Below are 13,198 nucleotides of genomic sequence, written 5' to 3' on the forward strand. Positions count from 1 at the left end.
TCCCAGGCAAAAGGAAGGAATGGGGAGAAATCCCATGGGATGCCCAGGTGCCCAAAGCCCTCCTTGCAGGCTCACCTGTAATAATCTTCCTGACTGGGTAGGTGCCCGCCGTGCATGTGGGGGTGGCCGTGCAGCCACTGCTGCTCCATCGCCAGCCTCTGCAGCTCTGCCGACTGCGCGTGCATGGCCTGCAGCTGGTGGGCTGCTGACATGGGAGGGGGGATGGCCCCAGGCAGGTCCCGAGGGTAGGGGGTACCTAGGGGGACAGGCACCGCTTTCACACGCTGCTTTGCTTCTTGTTCGCCCCAAAGAGCCACCACAAGCACCCAAAGTCGCAGCCTGACTCCCCCCACTGGGAAATGTTGAACCCCACGATCAAAGATAACACCGCAGATCAAAGCCCAGCCCTGCAAAGGACCAAAAATGGCTCTCACCAAAGACTGGATGCCGGAGCATTTCATGCTCGTGAGGTGGCTGCCCTAGCAATGGGTTGGGGATGGTCCCAGGTGGGTAGGGAAAACGTGCCAGGTGGGGTCCAGCTGCTAAAGGATCCACCAGGGGATGGACAGGTCCTGCTGAGCCTGAGAGAGAAGGAGAGAAAGCGTTTCCACAGGGGAAAGGAACACAGAGGCAGAACCATCCCCTCAGCTGGTGCACAGCACAAGTGTGGGGTCATTCTACCCTCTGTTCATCCCCACTCTGAGGAGACACGGGGGCTGTAAAGCCTTGAGCACCACTGGAGCCACCTGGGGCAAGAACCAAGAGCCCCTCACTGTGCTTGAACCTGGCAGAGCACAAAGGCCAATTTGGCTCCAACACACACACAGAGCCTTGGCTTGGCTGTGTCTGCAGCAGCCTCTCTCTGCACTGGGAGGGACAATGCACAAGCCGTGGTTTTGTCCAGAACAAGCACCTGGGGAGCACCCAGACTCACCTGCACAGAGGCGCTCAGTGACTGCCTCACCTGGCAGCAGAATCCTTGCACACACACGGCCTGGGGCAGATTTCCTATGCTGCCAGGGGCTTTGCAAACAGGCTGCACCTGAGCCCATCTGGGATTTCTGCAGTGAGCCTCAGCAGCTTCAGGAATGCTGGTACCCAGCACTGCCATCTCCTACCTGCAGCCCCCCAGCCCTCAGGAGCCTCACACCACCCTGCAGCTTTCCTTGTGGTACAACCTGGCTTCTGCAGCAGCACTCACATTCCCTCTAACTCCAACAGTGGGCATCCCAGCACATTTAATGGACATTTAATGCTCCAGGGCAAAGAATTCTACATCTGCTTGCACAAACACTGCACTGGCAGCCAGACACCAGAACCTGCATTTTACTCTGACTTTCCCCTCCCCTCACTTGGCAGCTGCAGCACCTGGTGCCTGGCCTGCCATGTCCTCTCCAGTCTGTCACCAGAAAATGTGAAAATTCCTGCTGAGTGCCTCATCTCCAGGGCTCCAGACCCCTGGAGTAGTAACCACGTATCTTGCTACAGAAATGGGCAAGGCACAGATCCATTTCTGAGACTATTAATTATTCCAACTGCAAGGTGCTGCTCTAGGACAGCAGTACATAAAAAAACCAACCCACAACAAACCAGCAAACCTTTCACAGTGAGAGTCTGAAGGAAGATCACTGTGGTGTTACCATCACCCTACAAAAAGTAACTGCATTTTAGTTACCACAACCTTCCACAGCACAGGACCACAGCACAGACATGACGATGGGGATTTTGGTGTTTGAGCTCCAGGGTCAGACTGGGCTTGTTCTGAGCTGCTCCCCAGGGCAGTGCCCAGCTCCTGGTGCTCAGGGATTTTGCTATTTGAGTTCCAGGGTCACACTGGGCTCGTTCTGAGCTGCTCAGAGTTCCAGGGTCAGACTGGGCTCATTCTGAGCCACTCCCCAGGGCAGTGCCCAGCTCCTGGGGCTCAGGGATTTTGCTATTTGAGTTCCAGGCTCAGACTGGGCCCATTCTGAGCTGTTCCCCAGGGCAGTGCCCAGCTCCTGGGGCTCAGGGATTTTGCTATTTGAGTTCCAGGGTCACACTGGGCTCGTTCTGAGCTGCTCAGAGTTCCAGGGTCAGACTGGGCTCATTCTGAGCCACTCCCCAGGGCAGTGCCCAGCTCCTGGGGCTCAGGGATTTTGCTATTTGAGTTCCAGGCTCAGACTGGGCCCATTCTGAGCTGCTCCCCAGGGCAGTGCCCAGCTCCTGGGGCTCAGGGATTTTGCTATTTGAGTTCCAGGGTCACACTAGGCTCATTCTGAGCTGTTCCCCAGGGCAGTGCCCAGCTCCTGGGGCTCAGGGATTTTCCTATTTGAGTTCCAGGGTCAGACTGGGCCCATTCTGAGCCACTCCCCAGGGCAGTGCCCAGCTCCTGGGGCTCAGGGATTTTGCTATTTGAGCTCCAGGGTCAGACTGGGCCCATTCTGAGCTGTTCCCTGGGGAAGTGCCCAGCTCCTGAGGCTCAGGGATTTTGCTATTTGAGTTCCAGGGTCAGACTGGGCTCGTTCTGAGCCGCTCCCCAGGGCAGTGCCCAGCTCCTGAGGCTCAGGGATTTTGCTATTTGAGCTCCAGGGTCACACTGGGCTCGTTCTGAGCCGCTCCCCAGGGCAGTGCCCAGCTGCCAGGGCTCACCTTGGTGTAGGGGGTCCTGCTGGTGTAGGTGTAGATGCGAGTGTATGTGCGAGTGCTGGTGGTGGTGGGGGGTGACGTTGAACATCTGCAGCCGCGCCAGGGGGTCGTTGGTGAGCGAGGCCATGCGCTCGGCGTGGATGCGCTCGGCCGCCAGCCTGTCCGGGTAGCTCATCTCCGGCCGCAGCTGCGGCCCCGCCAGCGCCAGTCTCTCCCTCTCCAGCGGGTTCAGGCCCGGGTGGAAGGAGGCGAAGGGGTGTGGCCCCGCCGCGGGCGGGATGGTCAGCGCCCCGTGCCTGGCGAAGTGCTCCATGGGGTTGGTGGCCGGGTGCAGCGCGTCCAGCTCCGGGGGCTTCACCTCGAAGCCGGGCTTCATCCTCTCGCGCAGCTCCCGCTCGCGGATCTCGCGCTCGCGGATCTCGCGCTCGCGCAGCTCCCGCTCGCGGATGCCGGGGTCCACGTTGTACAGGCCGGGCATGTGGTAGGCCAGCAGCGGGTCCGTGGGGTTCAGGGGCACGAAGAAGGGGTGGTTGCGGTTGGTCGGGGACATGACGTGGGGCCGCGCGTACTCGCTGAGCGTCCGCAGCGCCGGCGTGTCCGGCCCGATGTACGGGGGCACGGCCGCGATGGTGGTCGGCGGCGGCTCGAAGGAAGGCCTCATGTGGGCCGGCCCGCTGAGCTGCGACTCGCCCAGACGGCCCTCGTGGGAGGAGCTGGACACCTTCTGCTGCACACAGCGGGGAAACAGCCTCAGGTCAGCACAGCTGCCGTGGAGCACTCAGCCACACGCACACAAACACACACCTCCCCTCCACCGCCAGCCCCTCTTCCAGGAGAGAGCACTCGTGTGCCTGCACGGGACACAGGGCATTCACTGTGTTTGCACAGTGCTCTCCTGCTGCAAGGCCAATGCCAACAATTGGCCTCGTTCTGCCCAGCTGCTCTGGCTTCCCACAGAACCAGACCTGGGGCAGAAACTCTCCCTTTCCTTTAAGAAGGAGACAGTCCCAGGCAGGTCAGAGGCGCTCAGAGCAGGCTGGATTTCGGTCCATACACACAGCTCCATGCTCAGAGACCCCTGACAGGGTTGAAGTGCTCCTGGGGATCTGCACCCTGCAGCCATCACCCAGGTCAGACCCAGCCATCAATTCCCTCACCCAGCTCTGAGCCAGAGCTGCACCTACCGCAGCTCTTTCCGCTTCTCTCTCACGCTCCCGCTCCCGCTCTCTTTCCTTCTCTTTTTCTTTTTCTCTTTCCCTCTCTTCCCTGGCTTTCTGCTCCGCTTCCCTTTTGGCCTTTTCGATGGCCTCTTCTCTCTTCTTGGCCAGTTTGGATCCTGCCAGAGGCATGAAGTACAGGTCTGCCCTGGAGCATGAATTGTAGCCACGGTCCAGGTGCTTATAGAACCTGAAAGGAACACAAGAGAGAAGAGCTCAGCCCTGGGAAAGGTGCAAGAGCATGCGACTTGAGAGCTGTATGTCCAAACTAAAAAATATCATTCTACACTTAGACCAAACACTACCAGCTTGCCAGAAAGCCAGGAGAAAATTACCTGTACCGTACTGGTTTTATACACACAGAGAGTGGAGGGTAAAGCAGGGAAAGCAGAGCACTGATGAAAGCCCCATACCTGGCTGACTGGCTGGCGTGGCTGGGGATGTCCACCACCGTGGGCTCTGGGGATGGGCTCCGGGGAGGAGGTGGAGGGCTCTCCGGCTCCTCAGCCTCATCGGGGACCTCCTCCTTGATCTGGATGGGTGGCAGCGTGCAGGCTGTCACCACGGGCACTGTCCCACTAGAAGCTGCTGACGTGGAGATGGGGGTCTGCAGAGGGATGCCAGGCACGGTGGGCGGCGTGGAGGTGGAGGGGCACGACGGAGGCGTGATGGAAGGGGGGCCCCCGGGCACAAAGGGGTGCTGAGAGAAGGGGGGCTGTGAGGAAACCTGGTGGAGTCCGGAGGGGGGGTGGCTGGCAGGAGGGGGAAGGCTCTGGCTCTGGGTCAGGACGGGAGGCTGGGCCTGAGAGGACTGCAGAGGTTGGCTCTGAGGCATCAGCTGCAGGGGAGGAGGGTGCGCCGACGGAGGGTGGTGAGTGGACAGCGAGCTCAGCGGCTTCAGGGCGGGCGGCGGGGGCAAGTTGGAGTTCATGGAGAACGGAGACGGCCCCGAGAGATGGGGAGGGTGCTTGTGGGCCGGGGCAGTGGGCAGCTGTGGGATGGGGGTGGTGGGGGGAGGTTTGATGTGAGGCATGGCCATGGGGGCGGGCGGCAGAGGCTGCTCACGGGGAGGCTGCGCCGGCTGCAGCGAGGCCGTGCCGGGCAGCACGGGCTGCGCCGCCTGCAGCCCCGAGTGCGAGTGGGACGGGGCCTGTGTCTGGAGGGGCACCTGAGACTGAGCGGGCTGGGCGGGCAGGGAGAAGGGCTGGGCAGGCCCGGGGCCGTGGGGCAGCAGCGGCTGCGCCTGCAGGCCGTGCGGGGCAGGCTGGGGCTGGCCGTGCAGCGGGGGCTGCGCCGGGGCAGGCGCGGGCTGGCTCTGGGACGCGCTCAGGGGCTGCAGGGGAGGGTGGGGTGACGGGATCCTCTGCGGGTGCAGCGCGGGGGCCTGCTGGATGTGCGAGTGGGGAGCAGGGGGAGCAGAGGGCTGGGGCTGGCCCGAGGGCTGGGCCGCGGGCGGTGACGGCTGCGCGGGCGCCGGGGCGGCGCTGGACGCGGGCGGCGGCGCCGGCAGCGGGGCTGGCACCGGCGGCGTGGGAGCTGCTGCAGCCTGGGCAGAGCCGCCCGCGGCCTGCAGCGCCTGGGGCTGCGCCTGCAGCACTTGCTGCTGAGCAGAGGAGTCCGAGTCGCTCTCGTTGTCCTGGGGGCTGGGGATGCTGGGGGACGTGCTGCGGTTGTCCTGGTCGATGTCCTTGGGGTCGCTGCTCCCCTCGTCGTTGACGCTGCGGCTGTCGGAGCTCTCGCCCTCGCCCTCTCCCTCCGAGGGGGAGTTGGGCCTGCTGATCTCCTGTGGGGAGAGGCAGCAGCGACCGCTGAGCCCGGGACACACACACCGGGACGCTCCAGGGGTGCCACAGGACGGCGTCTGTCACACTGTGCAGACACAGGCGCCCTTTGAACCTCACAGCGCCCAAACCAGCACAGGAACACAAACGCCCAAGGGAAGTGCAAAGACAGCAGAACCAGGACCCTCCCACAGTGCCCAGGGGCAATAGGAACAAACTGAAATTCAGGAGGGGTCCTGCTAAACATAGCAAAAACTATGAGTGACCAGCAATGGAAAAGATTTGTCACAACTCCAGTGGTGGTCTTCTAACTTGTCAGAAAAGACAAACCCCCAAATTTAAATTTACAAAAAATGGAGGAAAGGAGTGGAGAACAATCCAGGGCAGTCCTATATGTCTGATTTCAATATTAAAACAAATTAAAAACCCAACTTCTGGACTTACCCCATATCACTCCACTGTTTCCAGCAGGAGGAACACATTATAACATTGGTCGCTTTCCAGCCACAGATTAAGTTACAATTTGCTGTGGCTTAAATTGATTTAATGTTTTTGGTTTGTTACCAGATTTGCACTCCTCCCCATCTCAAAGCATTCTCCTAAGAGGAAATACTCCTCTGTGGGACTCACTTGAGTTTTGGATTTTTTGGCATTGGACCTGTCAGGTTCTTCCGTGTCAGATGCTGCCTTTTCCCGCTGCCTCTTGGAGTTCTTGAGAGGAGAAGATACCTCTTCCTTTATCTTCTGCCACAAAGGAAACAGAGCACAACACTTACCAGTGCTGTAAATGCAAAAGTAAGTGTAGGCCAGTGCCACCCTATTAACACAAATCAGGGAGCAGCAGAACTCAGGAGTTGGCACAGTCAGTATTTAAGAGCACTCCAATGCACATCAAACTAGCAGGAAAAAGGCAAAGTGCACAAAGCATTCCTCATATGAAGGGATATTTTAAAGAGAGCTGGGCAGGACCAAGTCCATCAGGAACTCACAGCAGACCCAGGTCACCCTTCCAACACAGACCAACACCAGTTTTTAACTGGTGCAAGACAGAGCCAGAATTTCTGCAGGAAACAGGATAAACCTCCTTCTGCTACATGAAAAGTCTTGCTCTACTCTTGATATTTTGAGAGGAATATTTTTAGAACCCCTCAAATACAGGGCCAACAGTGAATAGCTATTCTGAGATTACTACCTTCTCCCATGGCCTGGAAAAGCTCTGTGCATCACATAATTACCTAACTTTAAATTCTGCCAAGTTTTCAGTTTTATAATGTGAAAACTTACTCCATGTTCATTTTGACTTTTTTTAATCTGTGTAATATTTATTTTTAACTTGCTACTTCTCAATTCACACTGCTTAATGGTAAGCCTTCAGCTTCATGTGGCTTTGTTTCTTTAGAACTCTCTTGGAAAGGCTCTCAATTCATTTGAACAGACTCAACTGTCAGCTTGCTCTGAACAATCAAGCAAATACACCTCCAGAAAACAGTAGCAGAAGCAGACTCAATTACTGAATGTTCATACTCCTTTGTAAACAAAGATTAAGTACTGCTTACAAAAAATCCCCAAAACTGTCTACTAGTCTTAAATTCAGCATTTCTGATCTGCATTACTCCCCTGAGCTTAATGCTTGCATTTGCATCTGAAGTGGAGGGATTACTTTACTGTGAGAGCAGCGAGGGGATGTGGAGCTACAGGAGAGGTTGGATCACTCCCATCCCTCCCTGGTCAGCTCCAGGCTGCCCCACACTCTGCCTTATCCACACTCACAGGGGTTTTGGGTCATGGAGAGATTCCTCAGCCTCCTGTACCTGCCTAAGGGGGCTCAGGTGTGCAGCCCTGGCTGGGAGAGCCCAGGGGAAGGAGTTACCTGCCTGAGGGAGCCCAGGGAAAGGGTTACCTGCCTGAGAGGCCTCAGGTGTGCAGCCCAGGGGAAGGGTTACCTGCCTGAGAGGCCTCAGGTGTGCAGCCCAGGGGAAGGGTTACCTGCCTGAGAGGCCAGGGGAAGGGATACCTGCCCAGGAGAGCCCAGGGGAAGGGTTACCTGCCTGAGAGGCCTCAGGTGTGCAGCCCAGGGGAAGGGTTACCTGTGTGAGAGCCCAGGGGAAGAGTTACCTGCCCGAGAGACCTCAGGTGTGCAGCCCAGGGGAAGGGTTACCTGCCTGAGGGAGCCCAGGGAAAGAGTTACCTGCCCGAGAGACCTCAGGTGTGAGAGCCCAGGGGAAGGGTTACCTGTGTGAGAGCCCAGGGGAAGGGTTACCTGCCCAGGAGAGCCCAGGGGAAGGGTTACCTGCCTGAGAGACCTCAGGTGTGCAGCTCAGGGGAAGGGTTACCTGCCTGAGAGGCCTCAGGTGTGAGCGCCCAGGGAAAGGGTTACCTGCCCAAGAGGCCTCAGGTGTGAGAGCCCAGGGGAAGGGTTACCTGTGTGAGAGCCCAGGGGAAGGGTTACCTGTGTGAGAGCCCAGGGGAAGGGTTACCTGCCCGAGAGACCTCAGGTGTGCAGCCCAGGGGAAGGGTTACCTGCCCGAGGCAGCCCAGCTGTGGGGTTACCTGCCCAAGAGGCCCCTCCTGTTTGGGAGAGCGCAGGTGTGGGGTTACCTTGGTGGATTTCTTGACGGACTCAGCCTTGCTGTCGTTGCTGGAGGTGCTGGCGGCGCTGGGCGAGTTGCGGCCGCTGGAGCGCACGTCCTCGGCGATGGGCGAGGCGCGGCCATCGGGGCTGGCTGCCTGCTTCTTCCTGCCACTGCGTAGCGTCGACATCTGGGGACAAGAGCCCGGTCAGCTCAGCACTGAGAGGCTGCTCAGGGTGCTCTGCCCCGGCAGGGCCACGGGGAGCACAGCCCTGGCAGCAAAACCTGCAGCGTTCCTGCGCTTCGTCCTTCAAAGCCCAGCCGGACTCCAGTGTAAAAGGAGGCGAATCCTTAATCTGTCTACTCACAAGCATTAAGTGCTGATTATTTAATCAGCAGTGTCAGTTAGAAATGGCATTTAGGAAGATGTTCTGTTCCCATACACAGCACACACACGAGGGTGCCTGAGGCAGGAGAGAACCCCCATGTTGCATGAAAAATGCTCCATCTGCTGGCAGTCAAGGCCAAGGTCCAAACCCCCAGTTCCAGCGTGCTCCTCCTATGCTTTAGAAAGCACAAAGCTCTATCTGACTATCTACTCTATCAGCAAGGGAGCAGGAGAGTACATTTCAATAATTAATGCTGCCTCCCTGCCAGTTTAGCAGTTTTTTGGAGGACTGGCTATGAAAGCCAACACTCCCCACGAGTGGAGCCTCACAAGGTATTTAGAGCCAATGGTCACATCATCCTCTTCAGAAAGAGAGGGGAGGGCAAGAAAAGAAATCTATCTGCTGCTTTCCCTCAGCTAAACCCAACTCCAAGATAAATCACCCAGAGCTGCTCCCAGGAAGGCTCCTGGTGCCCCACCTGAGTCACAACTCAGAGCGCACCAACCACAGAGGCAAAGCAGAGCTCCCTGGAGGGAAGAGGCTTTAACTCCAGTAACATGAGGACACCACATGAACACCATCTAACTTTTTTAACTCCTCCCAGGGGCACACCTCTGACAGGATGCAGCTGGAAGGAGGACATGTACTAGCACAGGATCTGCAGTGCACTGTCAATGCCCCCTTATGGCGACAGCCCGCTGCCAGTCATGACAGAAATAACACAGCTTGCAGGGACATTCCATCCCCCTTTTCCAGAGACAGCTCAGCCTCAGCAAAGCTCCCCCTGGCACACACCGGCAGCAGGAGCAGCACAGCCCATGGCAAATCAGTTCAGGGCTCTGGCTCCTTTTAGCCCTGCAGTGAAGAGGGTGAAACGCACCGAGCCTCGACTGCGCCGTGTCCTCATGCTATGCTTCCCACTGAGGCCATCATCTTCCTCCTTCACAGGCTTGAACATAAAGGGCGGGGGGTCCACGGGCTTCTCGATGGGCGGCAGCTCCCCGTACTTCTTGAAGTGGATGCGGCAGTCCGTGCACAGCAGGATGTTCTCCCGGCCCCCGTGGTGCCAGTCCTTGGAGGCTTGGGGCAGGGAAAGCAACAGCTCAGCACCTCACAGAGCACCCAGCCCAGCACAAACACAGGCAATTGCTAAAAAAGTACAGCTACAAAAGTACAGCTGCTTCTCTATGGGTAACAGAGCTGGATATGTTTCTGGAAAGGTTTGTCCTGTCCCAGCGCACATCCTCAATATTCAATTTTCACAAACTATGGCTGCTTGCTTAAGAAACTACAGCTTTGAGGCACAGAAAGAAACCTTATCTGCTCTACCTGGGAGTTAACAAGCAGCTGTTGTTCTTCAAAGCTGTGGTTTCTGCAAGAGAAGTGAGCTCTGAACCTCTGATTTCCTTCCCCATTCTGGGGCTTCCACTTTCAGCTGCAAACGCCCCAGCATCGAGCAACCTTTGGGAGCAGCCACAGGTCTGCTGATGCACAGGAGATTTGGTGCAGCACCAGGAAGTTTTGTGTGTGACAGCCACAGCCCAACACTGACTCATTATGTCACAAATTGATTACTTAGATTATGGATTATGCAGATTTATTCCTGTCTGAATGTCTACCTCAGGCTTCTCCTTTGTCACCGCAGTATTAATTTGCAATGGCAAAGCCTGATTAACTCTGTTAGGAACGCTGCATATTTCAGCTGATTGACCCCCAGGCTGCTGAGAACAGCTGTACCAGCTCAGGAGCTGCTCCTGCTGGCTGAGGGCAGCCCCAGCAGCAGCAGTGGCACTGGCACATACTGGTGGTGAAGCAGTGGCGGCAGGCGTAGCCCTTCAGCTCCTGCTCGCTGTCCTCGCTGTCAAAGTCATCTTCACTGGCCGAGCTCAGGTCCACTGAGGGTGGGAGAGAGAGGAAAATGGAAAATAAACACTCAGCAGGATTTTCTGTTTCCTCCTACTTGGCTAAAATAAGCATGAAGTGGAATAGATCGTGACTCCCCACGCCCACCCTGCCTTGCATGGCCATTATTTCTGATTATTTCTGATTTTTCACACTGAGCAAAGCCAGATCTCATCATGCTGCAGGTTAAAGAGGATCCCAGGAATGTGCCAAGGGATACAACTCCTGGAACCTCTGATTCAGCACGTGCTACATTTCCAGGTAAGTTGTCATTCAAATACCATCCATGGGGAGTTCAAGAGGCTGTGTTCCAAACCCCCAATTTTCAAGAAAAAAGGCATTTATCGCTAGAATCTGGTCAAATTTGAAATAAAATATTCTATATTTAAAACCTACAAGATTCCATGAACAGGTCCTGTAGTGGCTTTTTGGGTTTTTATTTTGTTACCCAGCAGTAGAGGTGTTTGTGGGTGGAGGAATCAATGCTTACATACCATGGACCTGTTTGAAAAACATGTTCAGATCCTTTTGGATGAGAGGCACTAAAGAATAACTAACACCAGCTTTCCTGTCCTTAATGCAGGACTCAAAGTTTTAACCTATGGCAAACTCAAATTGCAAAAATGTCATGTTCTGAAGAAGAGGAGAATGTGCAAAGGGTCCCTTTCCTTTGTGGCAAATAAGCTGATTACACATCTGTGAGCTCAAAAGCAGCATCTAAACCACTTAAAATATGCAGACATCACAAAAGCTGTATCTTACCTTCTAAACACCTCAGGAGTAAATATTTCCCTTTTGAGAGCACTGCATTTTTCTAGTCCCACCACTATAAATTCACAACATAACAGGGCTATAATTTGGCACAAGCAGGAAGCCCTCAGGCTTCTTCTGTTCTAATCTTTAATTAGAAGAGAAGTCCTTGATACAGGAACAGTGTTTTTCTAAAGGCTCCAAGAGGATGTTTTGTACATGCAGGTTACAGTGTATGGATTAAACCTTACAGATTCTCCAGGACTTGCCATCAGCATTTGTCAGCAACTCATTACCCTTCAAATTAACACAGGGTTACATTTAATAGCTACCACTGCCCTGATTCCTACATTAATACTTGCAGGTGCTCAGACCCTGACTGCAGAGCTGACCCCAGGCTAGCACTCGCTCTCTTTTGCCAGATGAATTCAGATTCTCATGCTGCAGTCAGATCTGTAGGGATGGGTCCTCCCAGCCACAAGCTCTCCCATGCCGAGCATCTGGGATTGAGCTGTGCAGTCCAGATCCTCACTCCTTGTGCACACAGAGGTTGTAAATCCCAGTAAATGCCACCAGTTCAGCAGGAAAAAGCTCCCAGCCCTTTCCTGCTCCCTCCTCACTCCTGACCAGGATAGAATTCTGTGTCCAGCCTGCTCACCACATCCTCCACCTGCCCACGTTCATTTTTACATCTGCCAATCTGCCTTCCACAGCCCCTTTTCTCTCTGTGGGTTTAGAAAGCTTTAAACCTCCCAGGGTAACAAACCCTTCCCAAAGGGACAAAGGTTTCTGTCCCTGCAGGGACCCTGTGCAAGGCAGCAGGCACTGCTCTGGGGATTGCTTTGGGTTGGACACTTCTGTTCCAGGCCAGGCCACTGCTCCTCCAAGCCTGCCCGAGACAGTGCTGGCTGCAGCACAGCCTGAGCTCCACAGAGGGTAGGGGTCACCCAGAAGGATGGAAGGGGCTTCCTTCCAAAGGCAGGGAGCACTTCCCTCCTTCTGCGCTCTCCAATCCCCACTACTGTAACAAGCCTGGAGAAAATACAACACAGCACCAAGAAAAAGAGCGGGGAAACCCAACCCCAGGGCAGCATTTCCATCCTCACAGGATGCTTTCATGTTTGAGGCCTGGCTGATCAAAGGCACCTTCCAGCAGCAAGGTGCAGGAGGAGCAGGGAGGGCGGCTGCCCCGGCTCCATTTCCCCGCTGTCCCCTGGGATTTGTGGCACCGTTCCCCGGCTGCTCCCTGCCCAGAGCAGTGCCCAGCGGGGGCTGCACTCACAGAACTCGCTGGAGGGGGGCCTGGAGGGGGTGTTGACGGGCGTGGAGGCCGTGCGGGTTTTGATCCTGCGGAACACGGCCTGGCGCCGGTGCCGCCGGTGCGCGCGCGAGCTCGCGGCCTCGGGGGTCTTCTTCCAGTAGTAATAGAAGGTGATCAGCTCCCCCTGCAAGCACAAACACACGGGGTCAGGGGACCTGCACACCTGGCTGCCAGCTCCCTGCCTCCCCGGGCTCGCAGGGATTTCTCCAGGAGAACCACGAGGCATTTCAGCCACAAAAAAAGAACTGTTCGGGTAATAGGTACAAAAAACCCTCATTGCTTTTTGCCTGCTTTTGCAGAGGAGGAAAATGAGTAAATAAATGCTTTTTCACTCCACCCCTAGGAAAGGAAAGAGGCTGGGAAGCACCAGGAGCCAGCCTGCACCTGGATGCCTCAGAAGAGGGTGCCCTTGTGTCACTGTCAGCATCCCCTGGCACCCCAAACCTGACAACAGCCACCCCAAACCTGACAACAGCCACCCCAAACCAGACAATCACCCCAAACCTGACAACAGCCACCCCAAACCTGACAACGGCCACCCCAAACCTGACAACAGCCACCCCAAACCCGACAACAGCCACCCCAAACCAGACAATCACCCCAAACCTGACAACAGCCATCCCAAACCCGACAACAGCCACCC

At 56.1% G+C, this 13,198-nt stretch overlaps 1 protein-coding gene across 4 annotated transcripts in view; it reads right to left on the bottom strand.

Moving 5' to 3' along the window:
* RERE (arginine-glutamic acid dipeptide repeats) overlaps positions 1-13,198 on the bottom strand; it is a 116,367-nt gene that overhangs the window by 3,560 nt on the left and 99,609 nt on the right. For 2 of the 4 annotated variants that reach the window (XM_036396123.2, XM_054517132.1), the window contains 10 exons: positions 12,517-12,679; positions 10,385-10,477; positions 9,463-9,662; positions 8,222-8,383; positions 6,254-6,367; positions 4,256-5,625; positions 3,810-4,032; positions 2,629-3,352; positions 435-581; positions 76-256 (listed from right to left, as the gene is read on the bottom strand). In XM_036396123.2, coding sequence (XP_036252016.1) covers positions 76-256; positions 435-581; positions 2,629-3,352; positions 3,810-4,032; positions 4,256-5,625; positions 6,254-6,367; positions 8,222-8,383; positions 9,463-9,662; positions 10,385-10,477; positions 12,517-12,679 — 3,377 coding nt within the window. The remainder of the gene's footprint in view (positions 1-75; positions 257-434; positions 582-2,628; positions 3,353-3,809; positions 4,033-4,255; positions 5,626-6,253; positions 6,368-8,221; positions 8,384-9,462; positions 9,663-10,384; positions 10,478-12,516; positions 12,680-13,198) is intronic. The other 2 variants (XM_054517131.1, XM_036396124.2) reach the window with 2 other exon arrangements.

The sequence above is a fragment of the Molothrus ater genome, chromosome 23, assembly GCF_012460135.2.
Source record: "Molothrus ater isolate BHLD 08-10-18 breed brown headed cowbird chromosome 23, BPBGC_Mater_1.1, whole genome shotgun sequence".
Taxonomy (NCBI): Eukaryota; Metazoa; Chordata; class Aves; order Passeriformes; family Icteridae; genus Molothrus; species Molothrus ater.